General features: G+C 38.8%; 1 protein-coding gene across 1 annotated transcript in view; it reads right to left on the bottom strand.

Moving 5' to 3' along the window:
* Window positions 1-20656, bottom strand: part of RLF (RLF zinc finger) — a 62402-nt gene that overhangs the window by 22508 nt on the left and 19238 nt on the right. The window contains exons 2-5 of the mRNA XM_008151187.2: window positions 11465-11619; window positions 10030-10111; window positions 8010-8142; window positions 4266-4468 (exon numbers count right to left, since the gene is read on the bottom strand). Of these exons, the coding sequence (XP_008149409.1) occupies window positions 4266-4468; window positions 8010-8142; window positions 10030-10111; window positions 11465-11619 (573 nt within the window). The remainder of the gene's footprint in view (window positions 1-4265; window positions 4469-8009; window positions 8143-10029; window positions 10112-11464; window positions 11620-20656) is intronic.

Here is a 20656-nt window from a genome sequence, read left to right as displayed (position 1 = left end):
TGAAAGCAAGTACATCAATTTGGAGGCTTCTGACTTCATCTTTTTATCCCCAATGCCTAAGATAGCACTTGGTATACAAACCCTTAGATATTTAACACCTAGGCCAATATTTATTATCACTTATATCTTTACTAGCGTTCCTGTTGCAGGAAAAATCCTGCAATAGGGTTTCCTGCTGCACTCTACTCCGCCCACCTGCTCTCCTTCCTTCTCCCCCGTCCCCGCCTCTGCTCCTCCCTTCTCCCCCGGCCCTGCCTCTGCTCCTCCCTTCTCCCCCCGCCCTGTCTGCTCTCCTTCCTTCTCCTCCGGCCTCGCCTCCGCTCCTCCCTTCTCCTCCCCCTGGCTTGCTTGCTTCTCCGCAGCTTTGCTCCCTTCTGCAGCTCTTGGCTTCTTTCTACACTGTCTTGATATGCAAATTAGCCGCCATCTTTGTTGGGGTAATTTGCATACTCATCCTGATTGGTTGGTGGGCGTGGTTTGGCATAGCAAGGGTGCGGTCAATTTGCATATTTGTCTATTATTAGATAGTATTATTATTTTTAAAAAATATTTTTATTGACTTCAAAGAGGAAGGGAGCGGGAGAGATAGAAACATCAATGATGAGAGAGAATCACCGACTGGCTGCCTCCCGCACGCTCCACACTGGGGACCAAGCCCGCAACCCGGGCAAGTGCCCTTGGCCGGAATCGAACCTGGAACCCTTCAGTCCAAAGGTCGACGCTCTAGCCACTGAGCCAAATCGGCTAGGGCATCACTTATATCTTTAAAATAATATGCTCAGGTATAAATCTCAACATAATCACTTTAAGCTCTGTGACCAATGTACATATTATTTAATCTGAGCCTCAGCTTCCTCACCAATAAAATGGAGCTAACAGTTATTGTTAGGATTAAATGAGACAATGTATATAAAGCACTTAGCCTAATGCCTAATACATAGTAAGGGCTCAAAAAAATGGTGGCTGGTTATTCACTACCCATTTCCCCACCTTTAACACTGAGAATATAGTTGGAAGACAACGGACTTCATTCAAAAGGAATCAGAAAAAGAAATAAAGCTCCTAATATTAGGAATATCGGGAGGTTAGTTATGGACATGTTAAGTTTGAGATGCTATTAGACATACAAGCAGATATAACTAGGCAGTTGGATTTATAAGTCTGGAGTTCAGAGGAGAGAAATGGTCTAGAAATTAAAACATTTGGGATTTAAACCATAATTGGTACTTACCATCATGAGTCTAGATGAGATAATCGAAAGAATAAGTGTAGATAGAAAAGAGACAATACTCAAAAACAGAGTCCTAGAGTAGAACTGAGAAAGAGCAACCAATGAGGTAGACATAAAACCAAGAGAGTGTGGTAAACCAGAACCAAGTGGAAAAACTGTTAAAAGTTTAAAAGACAAAGTTAAGAAGTTAGATTGAATAAGATGAAAACTGAAAATGCTTCATTGGACTTAGTGATGTGGTAAACTGGCAGGGGTGAACACCATATTAGAAAGTATTCAAGGATAAAAATGTTAAACAGTAAATTTAGACAATTCATTCAAGAAATTACCCCAAAAGGCCAGGAGAGAAACGGGGTGGTAGCTGGAAGAGGAAGTGTAATCTTAAAATTTCTTTTTTAAAGATAGAAAAATTAACAACATAAATCCTGGCAAGATAGATATAGCAGAGGTTGAAATTGATGATTCAATAGAGAAAAGAACTGCTGCTGGAACTGCTGTTGAGGGAGAAGAGCAGATGGGATCTGATACTGAAGTCAAGGGGAATGACCTAAGCTGGAAGAACAGATATGTCCTTAGTAACAAAAGAGAAGCTGTATATGCATAGATGCAGGCAGGTGAATAGATGTCATGGAAGGAGCTTTTGGAAATTCTCTTATAACTGCCTCCATTTCCTCAGAGAAATAGAAAGTTCATAAACAGAGTGACATGGGACACAAATTATAGTATAGGTTTGAAGAGGAAGAAAAAGTATGAAATAGTAATCTAAGACAGTGGAAGAATAATAAAGAAATATAGTGATTTCAAGTAAAACTTAGTTGGCAGATGTTTCTCCACCTAAGTTTGGCATCACTGATGCAAGTTAAGATAAAGAGTTGGTGGAGTCCTAGCCGCTTTGGCTCAGTGGATAAAGTGGATAAGAGTGTTGGCCTGGCCCTAACCGGTTTGGCTCAGTGGATAGAGCGTTAGCCTGCTCGGACTGAAGAAGGGTCCCAGGTTCAATTCCGGCCAAGGGCATGTACTTGGGTTGCAGGCTTGATCCCCAATAGAGGGGCGTGCAGGAGGCAGCTGATGGATGTTTCCAATTCTCTATCCCTCTCCCTTCCTCTCTGTAAAAATCAATAAAATATTTATTTTTTTAAAAAGTGTTGGCCTTCGGACTGAGGTGTTCTGGGTTTGATTCCGGACAAAGGGCATTTGCCTGGGTTGTAGGCTCAATCCCCAGTAGGGGGTGTGTAGGAGGGAGTCAATAAAAGATTCTCTTTCATCATTGATGTTTCTATCTCTCTCTCCCTCTTCCTTCCTCTCTGAAATCAATTAAAAAAATTTTTTTAAAGAAGTTTGTGGAAATTCAGGGACTCAGGATACTGGTTAGTCAAGTAAGTACAGATAAGGGAGAGATCAGCAGAGGAATTGAAGGTGTATGTAAGAGAATGATAACTGACTATGGAAAAGTGAAGTAAGGAGGGAAGTGAGAGCATGTTGAGGATGAGGGAGAGTGACAAGGTGACAGGATGAATTATTGGTCCTGGTGGAATCTTTATATCAAGCATGTCAAACTCACGGCCCGCATGCGGCCCACAACGAATATACAATGAGTATTTTTGCAGCCCAAACAATATACTGGTATATAAGAAACATTTTAATAAAAATTTCGTAATTTAATTTTTACAATATCCTGTTATACATAGTTATTAATAATGAACTACAACGTTCACTAATGACTGATTAATATAATCGTGTTGCATTCATTTCCCTTACGCACCTTACACGCAGGCGCACCATTTCTCTCCACTAATACTAGCAGCGAATATTTTAGCAGCCGATTGCCACGTCATTAGTCTTGGACTCACTTGTTTGGTGTGCGCAACAGGAAATATTTCGCTTTTAGAGAACAAGAAAAATAGATTTATTTGTGTTACGCTTACTTGTGCAGTTATTCATGTCTGGCAAGTTAACGTTCAAGAAAAAAATATTAATTTTTATTAAGATGTTTTATTATTTTATGTTAACGATTACTCATTTATTTCAGTCCTTTGTATTTAGCATGTCTCTATCCAAATAAACCTACATTTCCATGAAAATTTAAGCCTTTGTTTTTTTTGCGGCCCACATAAACATAAACCTTGTTTATTTGGCCCATGTGAGACTTTGAATTTGACATGCTTGCTTTATATTAAAGGGAATGAGGTGAAAAGACAGAGGAGAGTTGCATTTGGAAGGTAGAATACTTATAGTTTAAATTGTCATAAAAGTTTAAGAATTACTACACCATAGATCCAGATCCATGGGGTTCCTTCATTAAATAAGAAAGGTGAATGTAGACGTAAAATGAGAATCCCTATGTCAGATTTGAATGGCAGGTAAGAGAAGTAAAGACAGATGATGAATTACAGACTAGGAATTCCTCATTTTTCGCTGTATAACTTATCAAAAACTATTAGAAAAAACTAATTTTAACTTTCCTAAGGAAAACAATGACTCAGGTTTTTAAAAAAAGAATGCAATGTGACTGATAAAATAGTTTAAAAAAAGACTCAATCACTTATTTTCAATGGTATCCCATTTGTCCACTTAATCCCTGTTCAAAATGTATTCATGGGTTCTAAAGTCTTACATTTCTCTGCTTATAGTTAATGTATAAAGTAATTTAAGCTAAAGGTGTCATTCTCTTTAGTTTCTTCCTTGACGCCAGTATTAATAATTCCTGCATTCCCAAACATAGAAAACATTATTTTAAGAAAAAACAACTTTCACATTTAAAGATTTCAAAGCAAACCATTACTCAAACACAAACATCTACATATTCTTTAATGACCTACTTTTGAAATCTACCTACGACATAACTTTATATTCAATCTGTTGAACACTTAAATATACAATTAAAACAATAATTTTCAAATAAAAAAACCCAAAACAGTACTTTTCAGTAGTCGGGGAGGGGGTGTCTTGGTTTTCATCCTGCCATGCAGCATTTATCAAATTCTACTAAAATTCATAGTAAATCTGAATGACAACAGTAATTTGCTTTACTCACCTCCTTAATAGCATCTTCATTAGGGAGAATGGAACATAAGCATGTGATATAGGCTTGTTGAAAAGATGACACATTTGAAATTTCTTTAGATTCTGCACACAGTTTTGATAAGGCAGTAGCCTGAGGGATGCAGTTAGATTTCAACAAATGTTTTATTCGCATTTGCAGAAAGAAAGGTCCTTCTTCAGCAATCAACTTATTGACTAGAAAAAAGGAAAAATAAAACATTTTTATAATATACCACATAAAATGTCAAGGTTGTTATGATGAAAGTTTGATAGCTTTCAATGTTGTTCATTTGTTTGTAATGAATAAAAAATTCAGTTGATATAACTGGGAAGTTGAATCTAATTCCAATACTCATTTAATAGAGCAGAGTAAAATAAAAAGCATTTTGTTAATGCTTCCCACATTACTTAGCAGTTTTATTTGGAACACCAAAACTTTTAATAAAGTTACTAACACTTTATCAAAATTAATTATTTGCCCTCTTTCCTCACTTTCTGATAAAGATAATCAGAAATAGTGAAATGAAGTATAAGCATAAGTGCAAGAAAAAGAAACAAGTAACCTATGTAATATTAACAACTACAACTTATAATTATGAGGTAAACAAGCTTTTAGCTGCATGTTTTTATATACCTCTCATTTATTCCTCACACCACCACCAAGGCAAGTATTATCATCCCCAGTTTAAGGTTAGGAAAATTAATATTCAGAGAAATTAGGTAACTTGCCAAAAATTCCAAAGCCAGTGGTGCTCTTTCCTCTAAACCAGGCATTTCTCAAAGTGTGTTCCACCGACCAAAAGACCTGAGAGATAGTCCTAGAAAAAAAAAGGATTCCTTGGTCAAATCTCTGAACAGTCCTACAATAAAGAAAACTGTCCACTTTGACCTAATCCAATGTTTCCCAAACTGATTTGACCAGAGAACCCTTTTACATATATTATTAGTACAATGTAAATATGTTCCTGGTTCAGTACACACTTTGGAAAATGCTGCTGAGCAATACTGAATATTAAGCACCTGAGTACTGATTTGCACAGTATTCTGGACAAGCCCTCAATTTATGAACAGCAGATTCTATACAAGTGTGTGGCATCGTTTTACATTTAAAGAATAGAGGTGGGAATATTGCATATCAAGACAAGTGGTGCCCCACCCGTGTGGTTCGGTGGTTGAGTGTCAAACGATGAACCAGGAGCTCAACATGCCTGGGTTGCAAGCTCAATTCCCAGTAGGGGGCGTGCAGGAGGCAGCTGATCAATGATTCTCATCATTGATGTTTCTATCTCTTCCCTCCCTTCCTCTGTCTGAAATGAATAAAAACATATTTTTTAAAAAGTAAGACAAGTGATGAATGAGCAAACTGCTTGAAGTGGCTCATCTAAAATAGTGTTCCTCAAACCTCAAAGTGCCTTCTGAATCACCTGGGGAATCTTATTAAAATACAGATTCTAATTCAGTAGGTCTGGAATGGGACTTGAGATTCTGCTTTTCTAACAAGCCTCTCAGGTGATACCCATGGTGCTATGTCTATAGGCCACATAGGGGTAGAAATCATTAATATTAACAATAAACCACTGAGGAGGGAGGGAGATAAACCACTAGCCCAATCTTAACTATGTATCAGGATCAAAGGTTTTCAAAATTCCCCCTTTTTTGGGGTTTAATTCCATATATGCATGACACAAAACTCAAAAGGCATATAAAAAGGTGTAGTTAAAAACTCTTCTTTCTACTCTGAAACCAGTCCCATAGTTTCCCTCCCCAAGACACAATAACCATTTCCAATGTCTTGTTTATACTTCCAAAAATATTCCGAGTACCGAAGATTCCCATTTAATATATCATACACATCATTCTATCATCACTGCACATTGAGCTACCTCAATACTTTTTTTAAAAAATATATTTTATTGATTTTTCACAGAGAGGAAGAGAGATGGACAGGGAGCCAGAAACATCGATGATAGAGAAACATTGATTAGCTGCCTCCTGCACACCCCCCACTGGGGATGTGCCGGCAACCAAGGTACATGCCCTTGACCGGAATCGAACCTGGGACCCTTGAGTCCGCAGGCCAACGCTCCATCCACTGAGCCAAACCGGTTTCGGCACCTCAATACTTTTAACAACTGAATAGTATTCCACTGTGTGGGTATACTATAATTAATTTAACCAACCCCCCACCGATATACTTGCAAGTTGTTTCCAATCTTTGACAAACATCAATAGTGCTATAATTTACAGTCCTGTACATAGGCTATTCCAACCATGGATGAATATGTCTATGGAAAAAAAATTCCTAGAACTGGACCTTGCTGACAAATTGATTTCCAGAGTTTATACCAATTTATACTCCCACCACTCATAGGTGGGAGATGCCCATTTCCTGTAGCATTTCAAAAAGGTCTGGATGCCAGAGCTTCAATTCTAGATTTTGATTTAGCAGATGGAGCCTGGCCTTCAGGCGTGGGTGTGTGTTTTGGTTTTAAATTCCACAGATAGCTAATGTGTAGTAAAGGTCAAAAAGCATGGACAGAAAACAGATCACTTTCACTTGGACTTTTCCAGCTTAGTTCCACAGGCACTAAATAGCACAAAAGAACTCATAATCTTATCTCCCAAATAGTTCCTAATTCGTTACTGCTATTTTTAGTAATGGTACTTTCTCAATCATACAGAAATTAAATTCTGGCATTATTCTTTCCTTGATTTACTAAGGAAATCAAGTTAGGTGTTGTGTCCTAGCAATTCTTTTAAAAACTCTCTCCAATCTAATTCACCCATATTATCTTCTGCCACATCTGTCAGCCCTAGATCCTTTTCTGCTCTATTTATCTGCCCTACCAGGGTGTAAGCAGTTTCACAAATCCCACACCTGAAAACAGGCATGTAATCTATACAACCCACCCTCTTCTAAATTCCCATATTTACTTCTTTCACCACACTTACATTTCTCTTTAAGCATAATAATAAAGATTTACAGTGTAAATATTAAGCTCTACACCAAAGTCTAGAAGCAGATTATTCATTTCTACCTCAGGAACTTTGTCTGAACATTGATACTCAATGAAACATTTTAAAGTAAGTGCAAAAGAGCCCTGGCCAGTGTGGCTCAGTTGGTTGGGAGTCGTCCAAGGCACCGAGGAGTTGCCAGTCCAATTCCATCAGGGCACATGCCCAGGTTGGGATTCAATCCCCAGTAGGGGACATACAGTAGGCAGTTGATGGATTGCACTCATATAGATGTGTGTGTGTTCTCTCTCTCTCTCTCTCTCTCTCTCTCTCCCCCTCTCTCTCTCTCTCTCTCTCTCCCTCTCTCTCTCCCCCTCTTCCTCTCTAAAAGTCAATTTAAAATCTTTAAAAAAATAAGTACAAAGAACTTAAAACACTACTTAAAAATGAACGAATCCTTAGGCAAAACATTAAATGTTCTCTGGCCCAAGCGGCTCAGTTGGTGGGACATCATACTGTGTACCAAAAAGTTGTAGGGACATGTATGGAAGGCAACCAATCTCTCTCCCTCTGCCCTCCTTCTCGATAAGCATGTCCTCAAATAAGGATTAAAAAAAAAACCCAAAACATTAAATGCCAATTGTTAGTTTTTACTATTCCAAGGAGAACAGAATGACTGGGTATAAACATCAGGTAAAATTCACAAAATTTTAACCCACATATCAATTTTAATTCTCTTAGAACTCCTCCTTTATTATAGTCGGTATGCTTTAAGACTTACCTTCTTCTGTTTCTACTGGCTGTTGAGACAGAATTTTAAGAAGAACTGGATTTTTCCACACCCCTTCCTTGGTAACATGAACCAATATTTGTAGGTTATTATTCCCAAATTCCAATAATGCATCATGTGACTCCTAAAACAAAAACAGCACATCCAGAAAATAGGCTAATAAGCAATATAGACAGTAGTTTTGCCTTTTAAATATAGATGAATGTCTATAAAAGGACCTATATATTTTGGGGGTGGGAAACTACTCAAAGCTTTATGAGCCCTAGCTGGTTTAGATCAGTGGATAGAGCATCAACCTATGGACCAAAGGGTCCTAGGTTCAATTCCTATCAAGGGCACATGCCTGGGTTGTGGGTTCAATCCCCAATGGGGGGCGTGAAGGAGGGAGATCGATGATTCTCTCTTATCATCGATGTTTCTATCTCTCTCTCCCTCTCCCTTCTTCTCTGAAATCAATAAAAATATATATATTTTAAAAATTTCCTGAATTCCCCTTAGGTAAAATTAGCATCACAATTCAATTACATTCTTGCATTACTAAATTATTTTATGGCAAATAAAAAAGCTTTCCTTTAAAGAATTCTATAGTATTCAGAGGCAGCCTATTCCATTTAATAGAAATATTACTTAATGACACCAATTGTCATATACTTTTTCAATTGCTTAAATTATTCTATCAAATGGCTTTTTAAATGAGATGGCTGTATATGAAATAACATGGAAAGTCTAGGTTATTAGCTATCATTCTATCTCCTCCGAAAACAAAATATGGCCCAGCCAGTGTGGCTCAATGATTGAGTATCGACCCATAAACCAGGAGGTAAGTGTTCGATTCCCATTGAGGGCACATGCCCGGGCTGTGGGCTCAATCTTCAGTAGGGAGTGTGCAGGAGGCAGCTGATGGATGATTCTCTCTTATCCAATGTTTCTATCTCTCCCTCTCCCTTCCTCTCTGAAATAAATAAAAATATATTTATTTAAAAAAGAAAACAAAATTGCCTATAATTTGTTCTTTAAAATACTTACATATAAATGGTGATGGAAAAAAATAAATTTAAAAATCCATACATAAAGGATGGGGGAAAGAAGGTTAGAAATTTAACTTGGCGTAAATGATTAAGTATATGTCTCACTATCCTTTATTACTAGTGAGGATTATTGGTTGTTCCCATATTTAAAATTTTTAACTTGTTTTCCCTTAATTTAGACTTCTGAAATTCTCAAGGAACATAGCTTCCACTTACAGCAATATACTATTCCTTTGGAAAACGTAAGTTTGAAAAGTTCACAGACTTAAGAATGTAATCTTATGCCCTAGCCAGTTTGGCTCCGTGGATAGAGTGTCGGCCTGTGGACTGAAGGGTCCCAGGTTCGATTCCGGTCAAGGGCATGTACCTTGGTTGCGGGCACATCCCCAGTAGGTGGTGTGCAAGAGGCAGCTGATTGACGTTTCTCTCTCATCGATGTTTCTAGCTCTCTATCCTATTTCTTCTTACCCTCTTCTCCCCCTCCCCACCTTGCTACCTTCTGATCTGCTCATCCTTAGAAAGCTGATAATCAAGCAAATGTGAGAGCCAATGTAGCTCTCCTGTAAGTAAAAAGCATGAATAGAATTTATTATTTTGACTTGTAATGCTTGACATAATCCCTGAAGTATTAGGAGGAAATTGCTATATAAGTGTATTAGTATGAATGAATGATCCAAATACTACTACCTTATAATCATACACAATTTTACATTTTTAATAGCTTTATCCTGCCTAAAACTGTTTTTGAATAATGAAAACTTCTTTGTTGATTTCTAAGCTATGTAAAGGCTAACAAAACCAAAACAAAAAAATCATTTTTTAACACACCCCCTTTATCTGAAAGGTCTCTCATTTTACAAACTTAATACCAATATATAATTAACTTGTTTTGTTCTAAGTTTCTAAATTAGTTTGCTGAGAGAAATTAATTAGGTGTCTTGTATACCTAAACAGAGACCTTTTTTGAGCCCAAATCAACTCACCTGGAGAGACTGAAGAAAGAGTAGCCAGACTTCATGAGGCAGTTCACTTTCAGACACTGAAAGCAGCAATTCAAAACAACTCCTACAATATACATAAGTCAGGATAGAAAAGTGGCTATAGTCATAAGCAAACACAGTATGACTTTGGTACAGAATATATATTTGTTTAGACTTTTAAGTTTATTTTTTTATTCTTTAAAATTTTCTTCAATATTGTTACATTGGCTTTTCAACTTTAAAAAAAGAAAAAACAGGATACTTAATAGTTACATTGTTACTTTAGTATATTTAGTAAGAATATAAATTTTATTAATCATATACCAAGCAGTTTTATTTAGTTAACTGGGGTGTGTGGGGGAGGGGAGGTGCCCATACAGGAAACATTCTGATTACAGAAAATAAAAACAGGAGCTCATGCTCCTGTCAATTCAGTTGATAAAGTGATAAATATATGTAACTATCATCTATTTAGGTTCTTGTCACTTGCATAAGCAGAAAGTTGGCAAGGTCATTTCTTTACCTCTAATCAGTCAAGCAAGAAAAAAAAGAGTTTTCTTCTTTCTACACTAACCAATACCCAGAAAAAACAATGGAGAATTTTAAAAAGGGAATATATAATACTCCGAATAAAGATCAAATCAAAATACCAATAAACCAACACCTCTCTAAAATCTTGCAGAATGTTACTTTGCCCCTTAGGGATTAGTAAGTAATAATGAGATTATAAAACCAGGAATGTTTGTGTTCCATTAAAGGTACAGTATTAAAGGTTTAGAAGAAAAGGAAAGAAAATAGGGTGAGGCCAGAGAAAAATAAAATGGATCACCCAAACGAGAAGTGATCCCAACAAACAATCTGTAAGCTGAACCAAGGTGATTCCCCAGATAAGAACGAAAGAGCTGCTGTATTTTTTCAGCTTGCAGTTGAAAATTACATTAGATGTGTAATTTTGTCTGCGACTAGGCAGCCAGCTATTAAAACAGCAGCTAAACTGTCATGGACTCTTAGAGTGGTAATCTTATATTGTATACCCTGATATTTTCTGCTAGTAAAATTCTTAGTTCTAATAATACAACTGAATTGCAGAATTTCGTAATGTTTTCCTTTCTCCAAAGTGTCCCTCTAAGACCAAAACAGTTTCCACAGATACTGTCACTTAAACTAACCTACACCTGAGAACAGAGAAAATCTATCATTCTTGGATTTTAAGCCTGAGCAGGAAAAGAGACTGGAGGCAATTGGGTTACGTTGCTTTGCTTGTACTTATTTATCTCCTGGGAACCAGAGTATGAAGGCTCAGAGCAAAGGAAATTTCATGCAAAGATATGACTCTAATGGTGCTTTGAATAACATGATGCCATAGGAACCAGAAGTCAGGCAAACATTACAACCAAGAGTACTTAGTTATAAGAGTGATTTAAGTTCTTAAACTTACAGTACTAATCTGCCAAGCACTAATAGGACATCTTCACATTCAGTAGTTAAATACGGGCGTGCACTGGCAAAGCTTTGGATAGCAAGTCGATATACCTCCAGAAGATATACCATATGTTCTGATGCATTCTTGTTGCTTGCATATTGCAATAGGGTCTAAAAAATAAAATAAAAATTTTAATTATTAAAAAATAAAAACAATGAAACAAATTGTCTTTGATTCTCTTTGTTCCCTTTTTTCTAATAGACTCACACACCTTGTATTTACCTTTAGAGACTCTGGCTTGTTTAGAGGATTCTATTTTCACCACTTAATGAATTGTTTTTGCTGAGTTAAAGAAAAGGCAGAATTGCTCTTTTGACAGGAAAATAAATCACTGAGTAGAGCCATAAAATGCCTATAGTGGTGCTCTCTAGAGGTCTAAAGTTACCATCTCTAGCCCTAGCCAGTTTGGCTCAATGGATAAAGCATTGGCCTGCATACCAAAGGGTCCCGGGTTCAATTCCAGGCAAGGGCATGTACCTTGGTTGCAGACTCCTCCCCAGCCTGGCCCAGGCTCTGGTCGGGGCTCATACAGGAGGCAACCAATTGATGTGTTTATCTCACATTGATATTTCTCTCTGTCTTTCCCTCTCTCTTCTTCCACTCTCTCTAAAAATCAATGGAAAAATATCCTCAAGTGAGGATTTAAAATATATATGTATGTATGTGTGTGTATATGTGTGTATACACACACACACACACACACACACACACACACATTAATTGATTTTTAAAGAGGGGGGAAAGGAGAAAAGAGAGAGAAACATCCATGAGAGAACGAAACACTAATCGGCTGCCTCCTGCACACCTCCTAATGGGGATCAAGTCCACAACCCAGGCATGTGCCCTGACTAAGAATCAAACCAGCAAGCAATCTTTCAGTGCTTGGAATGACACCCAACCAACTAAGCCACACTAGCCAGGGCCAAATTCCAAATTTTAATAAAATATAAAAAAAAACACACTAAATAACAAGATCATAAAACTTACCCTATAACAATACTCTTCAGCTAAATGAGTAGAGAGAAGGAACACAGAATATGTGCTTATCTGTTACATAGGTAAGATGTCACAAAAATCACTCTTCAGAAATTTATTAAATGTATGTTAGAAAGAAATTCTGTTTTAGGTCAGCAAATTATTTAATGTATGCATTGGTTATTTAAAAACCAGACAGCTTTACAAATTCATAACCAGTACCAGATTTTATGCTCCTTGAGGCTGATCAGATATTATATCTTATCAATCTTTGTAGGCCTAACACCCCTCCATCCCTAGAAGACATTCTCAAATCTCACTAAATGCTTGCTGAATACATTCACCATTTTATTCATTTGACAAATATTTATTTTTTTTAAATAGCCATAGAAATGTTTTATTTTATTTTTACTTTTTAAATCCTCACCTGAAGATATTTTTCCATTGATTTTTAGGGAGAGTAGAAGAGATAGGGAAAGAGAAATATCAATGTGAGAGAAACACATCTATTGGTTGCCTCCTGCACATGCCCCGACCAGGGCCCGGGCCAGCAACCGAGGTACATGTCCTTGACCAGAATTGAACCCGAGGCCCTTTGGTCCACAGGCCAATGCTCTATCCACTGAACCAAACCGGCTAGGATGACAAAAATTGATAGCCTACTGTACGTACAGTGCTAGGTGCTGGGGAAAGACATGGGGACCTTTCCTCATGGAACTTTCAGAATGAGTCAACACAACATGACAGTTGGAACCACACATGCAAATTAACCAACTGCTAGCCAAAGTATGCAAAGAGAAAGGCAGAGTGCACACAGGTGAGGTGGGTCTTTCCACAGTCCACCTTTGCATTTAGAACACTGTTGTCACCAATCTATCTTCTGACCCAGAAACTCCATTAAGACCACTGCAAGTTACACAATTTCAATACAATTTTCAATACAATCCAATACCACATATTTATGTTTACAGTTTGCTCTACACTGATTTACATATTTTTAATATTTCTAAATCATTTTCATGTGATATCTTGCTTATTTATTTATTTCATGTGAGAGAGAGAAACATCAACATGAGAGAGATACATTGATTGGTTGCCTCCTGCTTGCACCCCAACCAGGGCCAAGGATTCAATCTGCAACTGAGGTATGTACCCTTGACCAGGAATCAAAGTTGCGTCCCTTTGGTCCACCGGCCGACGCTCTAACCACTGAAACCACCACATCAAAGTTTGTAGCTTCAACCTCAGGAATACCTTTGTCTCCTGCCCCTAAGCTTTATTTCTATAGCCAATGACCTAGACCAGAGTCCCCAACATCCCTCAATTGGACTGCTAAATAGTTTACTTCTCTAGGCTAAATACCCTCCATTTCTGTATGTGTGTTAAGTGACAACATATCTGTACATTAAAAAATTAATGTGGAAGTGGGGAGACTAGAAGGAACTCAATTAAAATGCTTATATGGTTATTAGCACTGGGATAGGGTAGTAGTAGGATTGTGAACAATTTTTTGTTGTCTTTACATTTTTTTTCTGAACTTCCCAGATTTTCTTTAACCAGGAATATTATATTTACGATGAAAGAAAAAAATATCTCCCCTCATTCCAATTTTATCTACATTGCTTACTGCATGGTTTCAAAGAGATTGGAAGTATCCTGATTATTCTCTGAAAATATCAAGGAGGGAAATTTCTTTGAGGGTGGTCATATTTTATACAGGGATGCAATCAAATTTAAAACTCAAGTGGTGCCCAGCTGGTGTGGCTCAGCGGTTGAGTTGTCGACTCATGAACCAAGAGGTCACCAGTTTGATTCCCGGTCAGGGTTTATGCCCACGTTTCGGGCTTGATCCCCAGTAGGGGGCATGCAGGAGGCAGCCCACTGATATTTCTCTCTCTCCCTTCCTCTCCCTTCCTCTCTGAAATCAATAAAAATTAAAAATAAGAAGGCTGGCCAAAGCAAGTGTTGTCTGAGAGGTGGAAAACTAGAGCTCTCCTACATTGTTGGTGGGAATGTAAAATGATACAACTAATTCTGAAAAGCCTGTCATGTGACCCAGTCATTCCACCTAGGTATTTACCAGCGGGAGAGAAAGCATGTGTCCTCACAATGACTTATACACCAAGGTTCACAACAGCTTTATCTGCAACAGCCAAAAACTGGAAATGAGACAAATGTCTATCAACAGGTGAATAAACAAACAAATCATGATATAATCATACAATGAATAGTCAGCAACAAAAGGAATTAATATAGACAACATGAATAAATCCTATCTAATAATGGACAAATATGCAAATTGACCATACCTCTGACACACCCACAAGTCACGCCCACCATCCAATCAGAGCGAGTAGGCAAATTAACCCAAGCCAAGATGGCTACAGCCACAGAGAGCAAGATTTCCTAGGTAACAAAGGAAGCCAAGCTTTCTGCCTGCCCTTGCCAGGCCTAAGCCTCCACTCAAGCTACAAAGTTTCAATTATAGAAGGTAAACAAATTCAAACAAATGGCGGCAGAATGGAGCTTGAGAGAGCAGGCCAGGGTTGCCACCGGCAACGGGAAGCAAAGCTTTCCACACACCCTGGCCGGGCCTACCCGCTTAAGGCAACAAAGTTTCAATTATAACCCCAACACAAATGGCTGCCGGCCTCGGAGGGAGCCCCAGGTTTGGCTCCGTTCCAGGCTACAAAGTTTCAATTGTAGAAGGAAAATAAATTCCAGATACCAGGGCCTCTGCTTGGGTTGCCAGGGGGCGGGGCCGGCCTGCAAACCACCACAGGCTCCTTGCTCAGGCCACCCCACACCCCAAGGGAACCCCAACCTGATTCGGGATGCCCTTCAGGGCAGACCAGCTGGCCCCCACCCCTGTACCAGCCCTCTATCCTATCTAATAAAAGAGTAATATGCAGATTGATCATCACTGCAACACACAATATAGCTGCCCCCATGTGGTCAAAGATCCTGCCCCATGTGGACACAAGATGGCCACCACAAGATGGCCAGCAGGGGAGGGCAGTTGGGAGGCACCCGACCTGCAAGGGAGGGCAGTTGAGAGGGACCAAGCCTGCAAGGGAGGGCAGTTGGAGGTGATCAACCCTGCAGGAGAGAGCAGTTAGGGGTGACCAGGCCGGCAGAGGAGTTAGGGGCAATCAGGAAGGCAGGCAGGCAAGCAGTTGGGAGCCAGCAGTCCTGGATTGTGAGAGGGATGTCCGACTGCCCGTTTAGGGATCCAACTGTCCACCGGGATCGGGCCTAAACGGGCAGTCGGACATCCCTCAAGGGGTCCCATATTGGAGAGGGTACAGGCTGGGCTGAGGGACAACCCCCCTCCGTGCACGAATTTCGTGCACCGGGCCTCTAGTTTTAAAATAATTATACTGAGTGAAAAAAGCCCTCCAAAAGAGACTATATAATTTTATTTATATGAAATTCTTTTAAAAATGCAATCACCCTGGCCAGTTTTGCTCAGTGGATAGAGTGTTGGCCTGCAAACTGAAGGGTCTGGGTTTGATTCCAGTCAAGGGCACATACCTTGGTTTCAGGCTCCTCCCCAGCCCGGGTCTTTGGTCAGGGCTCGTGCAGGAGGCAACCAGCTGATGTGTTTCTCTCAAATCATGTCTCTCTCAGTCTTTCCCCCTCTCTTCCACTTTCTCTAAAAATCAATGGAAAAGGTGTCCTCAGGTGAGGATTTAAAAAATAAATAAATAAAAATGCAATCTAATCTACCCTGGCCAGTGTGGCTCAGTTGGTTTAAGTGTTATCCTGTGCTCCAGAAGGTTGAGGGTTTGATTTCCATCAGGGCACATACCTAGGTAGTAGGTTCGGTGCCCAATTGGGGCACATACGAGAGGCAACCAATTGATGTATCTCTCTCACATCAATGTTTCTCTCTTTCTCCCCTTTCCTCTCTTTCTCTAAAAAACAAACAAACAAAAAAAAACCATAATCTAATCTATAGAAACAGAAAGCAGATCAATAGTTGAGTGAGGATGAAAGAATGTATAGAGGAGAAAGGTAAGAAAATGGAAATACAAAGGGGTAGGAAAAAAACTTCTAGGGGTGATGAATATACTTTATCCTGATTACAGTAATATTTGATGGGTGTATATGCCAAAGCTAATCAAACTGTATGTTGTAAATATGAGCAGTTGATATGCCAATTATACCTCAAAAAGTTTTTAAAAAGACAAAATAGGCCACAAACTGCACAAAATCATAAAAAAAATTTAAATAAATCTGACTTTTCAGTTGTCAGATCTATAATACCTACTGCAATAAATTGTAAAACTTCTATGCATAAAGATAATATAAAATGTGAAAAGGTAAACTGGAAAAAATAATTCCATCAAGGGATTCATGTCTAGAATACAAAATTTAATTAAAGCGGTTTAAAAAAACACACACACAATTGAAAAATAAGCAAGAAATAACAAATGGCAATTTACAGGAGAGGAAACCTTAATAGCAATAAATATTCACTAAAAAGATAAACAGCTTCTCATAAGTAAACAAAAACAAAGACAAAACTACAATGAGATACTACAGCCCACCGGCCAGAATGGCTAAAATTAAACTGATTACATCTAGCATTGGCAAGTATTTTGGGGCAATAGTAATGTTCATACACTGATAACTGGCATAAATTGTTGCAAATACTTTGGAGAATAACTTAGCAGTATTTATTATAGTTGATAATAGGCCGATAATATGAACCCATCAATTCCACTGTAAGCATATAATCTAAAGAAATTCTTACACCCATGTATCAACATATTTTTTAAGATGTCCACCCCGTTAATATAAACGCTTCTAAATCTGTCAATAAGAGTGAACAAATGAACTGTGACATATTTGCATAATAAAATACTACACACCAGCGAATGCACCAAAGCTAAACATAGCAATATAAAATAAAGCTTTAGAAACATGTTAAATTTTAAAAAGCTTCAGAAGAATACATATAGTACCATCACTTAATTAATGCTGAAAAACAAAATAATACTATACATTGTATTAAGATGTACAAATAAAATTTAAAAACTAAACAGATACGAGGAAATGATTAAATACCCTAATCAGGATGGTGGTGGGAGGTAGATGATAATCTGTGAACAGATACATAGGTAGTAGCTTCAATCATTTTATTTCTTAGGTTGTATTCATTTTAGTACACTCTTTACTACTTTGTATTTTGGAGATACTTGATTTTTTAAAAAGTAACATACCCTTCAAAGTTCTGAGTAAAACTGATTTTCAATCCAGATTCCTATACCCAGCCAGACTAACACCACCAAGAGAGAAGAGAGACAGCCTCAAGAAGCTACATTCAAAACACGAAAAAGACATGAGGACCAAGAAACAGAGGATCTAACAAGAAAAGCAAAAACTAGAACTAAAACAATAGCTAATAAAATGAAAATTAATTTAAAAGGGTAACAAAGAAGTATCCTATATAATAAAAGGCTAATATGCAAATTGTCCCCTCGACCAGGGAGTTCAACTGGGAGTTTGACCAGGGGGCGGGGCTGGCCGGCCAACTGCCCATGGCTACTCCCCTGGCAGCGGCCCCTCCCCATTGCCCCTCCCCCTGCCAGCCAAGCCTGATGGGCCCCAATTGGGACCGGCCGGCTGGATCCCACCCATGCACGAATTTGTGCATCGGGCCTCTAGTAAACTATATAAAAACACAAACATAAAGTGAATGTCCCACTAATTCTTCACTGAAATGCAAATAATACTTCAGAATTGTCTTTCAAAACTTTTTCTATGCCCTGAAAAAAATACTGAAATTCACAAAAGTAAAACCCACACATAATACCACCACTTTGAAGTTTTGTATGCAATAAAGAAGTGAAGGATCACACCTGTGGTTCCATTGAATTCCACTCCCACTTCTCACTCCCAAATAACCCCTATAAACAATTTAGTGCATATGTCCTATATACATAGACAAAGGCTTTCTAATTCTTGGCAAAAATCTCCTGAGCTCAAATGTTTTATGGCTATGGGATGTCCAAAGGGTAATTATTTTTTGGAATTTCCAAACCCAAAATCTATACTAATAAAAGGGTAGCCCTAACCGGTTTGGGTCAGTGGATAGAGCATCGGCCTGCGGACTGAAAGGTCGCAGGTTCGATTCCGGTCAAGGGCATGTACCTTGGTTGCGGGCACATTCCCAGTGGGGTGTGTGCAACAGGCAGCTGATTGATGTTTCTCTCTCATCGATGTTTCTAACTCTCTATCCCTCTCCCTTCCTCTCTGTAAAAAATCAATAAAATATATTTTTAAAATAAAAAAAAGGGGTAATATGCTAATTAGGGTGGATGTCTTCCGGACAAAGCCGCCCAAGGCTCAGGCAGCCATGGTGTCCACCAGTGGCAGCAGCAGCAGGGTGATGGGGGCAGCACCTTCCCCTGATCATCCAGGTCGCCTCCAGCAGAGGGAGGCCAGACTGTGGCTTAGACTGGGGCCGAGGCAGAGGTTGTTAGGGGCGATCAGGCCGGCAGGGGAGCAGAGGCAGTTAGGGGCGATCAGGCAGGCAAGTGAGCGGTTAGGAGCCAGCAGTCCTGGATTGAGAGGGGGATGCCTGACTGCCGGTTTAGGCCCCATCCCGCAGGGGTCCCAGATTGGAGAGGGTGCAGGCCGAGCTGAGGGACCCTCCCCTGTGCACAATTTCGTGCACTGGGCCTCTAGTATCTTATAAAAGCCCTCATCCAGCCCAAAATGGATGCCTAGCATTCCTGCTCTCCCTTAAATTTGTAGGGTTTTCTCTTCTTTATCACACACTTGCTTCAAACTTTTAGTTTGGCAACCAATACCAATGAAGTGGTTACAGAAAAGTGGCAGGGAAAATGATGTCTTTATAGCTCGGCCAGCATGACTCAATGGTTGAGCCTATGAACCAGGAGGTCATGGTTCAATCCCCAGTCAGGGCACATGCCTGGGTTGTGGGCTGGATCCCTAGTGTGGGGCTTGTAGCAGGCAGCCAATCAATGATTCTCTGACATCACTGATGTTTCTACCTCTCCCTCCCTCTTCCTTCCTCTCTGAAATCAATAAAAATATATTTAAAAAAAAAGAAAAGAAAATGATGTCTTTATAATCTATACCAAGTGGCAAAGAGCAATAATGTTGCTTATTCAAATCAATTTATTAGACTTAAAAAGTAGGCAATAATTAGGCATTGGGAATTGTTTTACGTATGCTCTTGTTACTTAAAAAAAACTAGTTGAAAGGTGGATAAATATACATGATCATCAAACCCTGACTACTGCTCTATTGTATCATAAGTAAATGGAATATGAAAAACTGTTTAATGTTTATCTTCACTAGATAATAAAGTCACAAAGGGCAAGAACCACATCTGTTTTTCATCACTGTAGACCAGAACTCAGCATATTGAGCAGCACATAGCAAGTATCTGTCATTACTTGCTTTTGATGCTTAGCACTATTATTAAAGGATCTACTTTTAAGTTTGTGTTTCACTCCCTGACCCTAATGTTTGATTGAGACAGTTTTTCAGATACACATTTTATTAGAGAGAAATAAGCCTAAGTAGATTTGATTTCAAATTCTCACTGCTTCATTCAAACTCTGTAAAAGGAAGAAAGCAACATGTTGACCAAACTGTAGAAATTTTAAAAAGGGAAATGCTTAGATCACTGAACATTTTAGAAGGGTACTCACATCAAATCACAATGATATACTAGTCTTGAATTTTGTTTGTTGGCAAATAGATATGTCAAAGTTCAGAACTTTATTGAAATTATAACCTATTCTGATCCTCAGCTAACATCCTAGAATAAGAGGGAATTTTCCCCTGTAAAGTTTTAAATGGAAAGATAATGGGCTAGATAACCTTTATAATTCTTCCCCTAAACTAAAGATTCTATGATTTTATGAACACACTAGAGGCCCAGTGCACGAATTTGTGCACAGGTGGGGTCTGGCTAGCCTGCCCCAATTGGGGCGGGAGTAAAGTGGGGCTGAACGAGGAGGGCCAGCCAGGGGAAGGGGCCACAGGCAGTTGGTGGGCCAGCCCCACCCCCTGGTCAAATTCATGGTCACGGGGGCAATATGCATATTAGCCTTTTATTATATAGGATGGCCAGCCATCTTTTCCCCAGGGACTCAAAGACAATGTGTTACAAATTCAAATAATTTTTGA

Source organism: Eptesicus fuscus, chromosome 9 (genome assembly GCF_027574615.1).
Source record: "Eptesicus fuscus isolate TK198812 chromosome 9, DD_ASM_mEF_20220401, whole genome shotgun sequence".
Lineage (NCBI taxonomy): Eukaryota > Metazoa > Chordata > Mammalia > Chiroptera > Vespertilionidae > Eptesicus > Eptesicus fuscus.
Note: the sequence above shows the minus strand (reverse complement) of the source record. Positions and strands in the feature narration are given on the sequence as shown.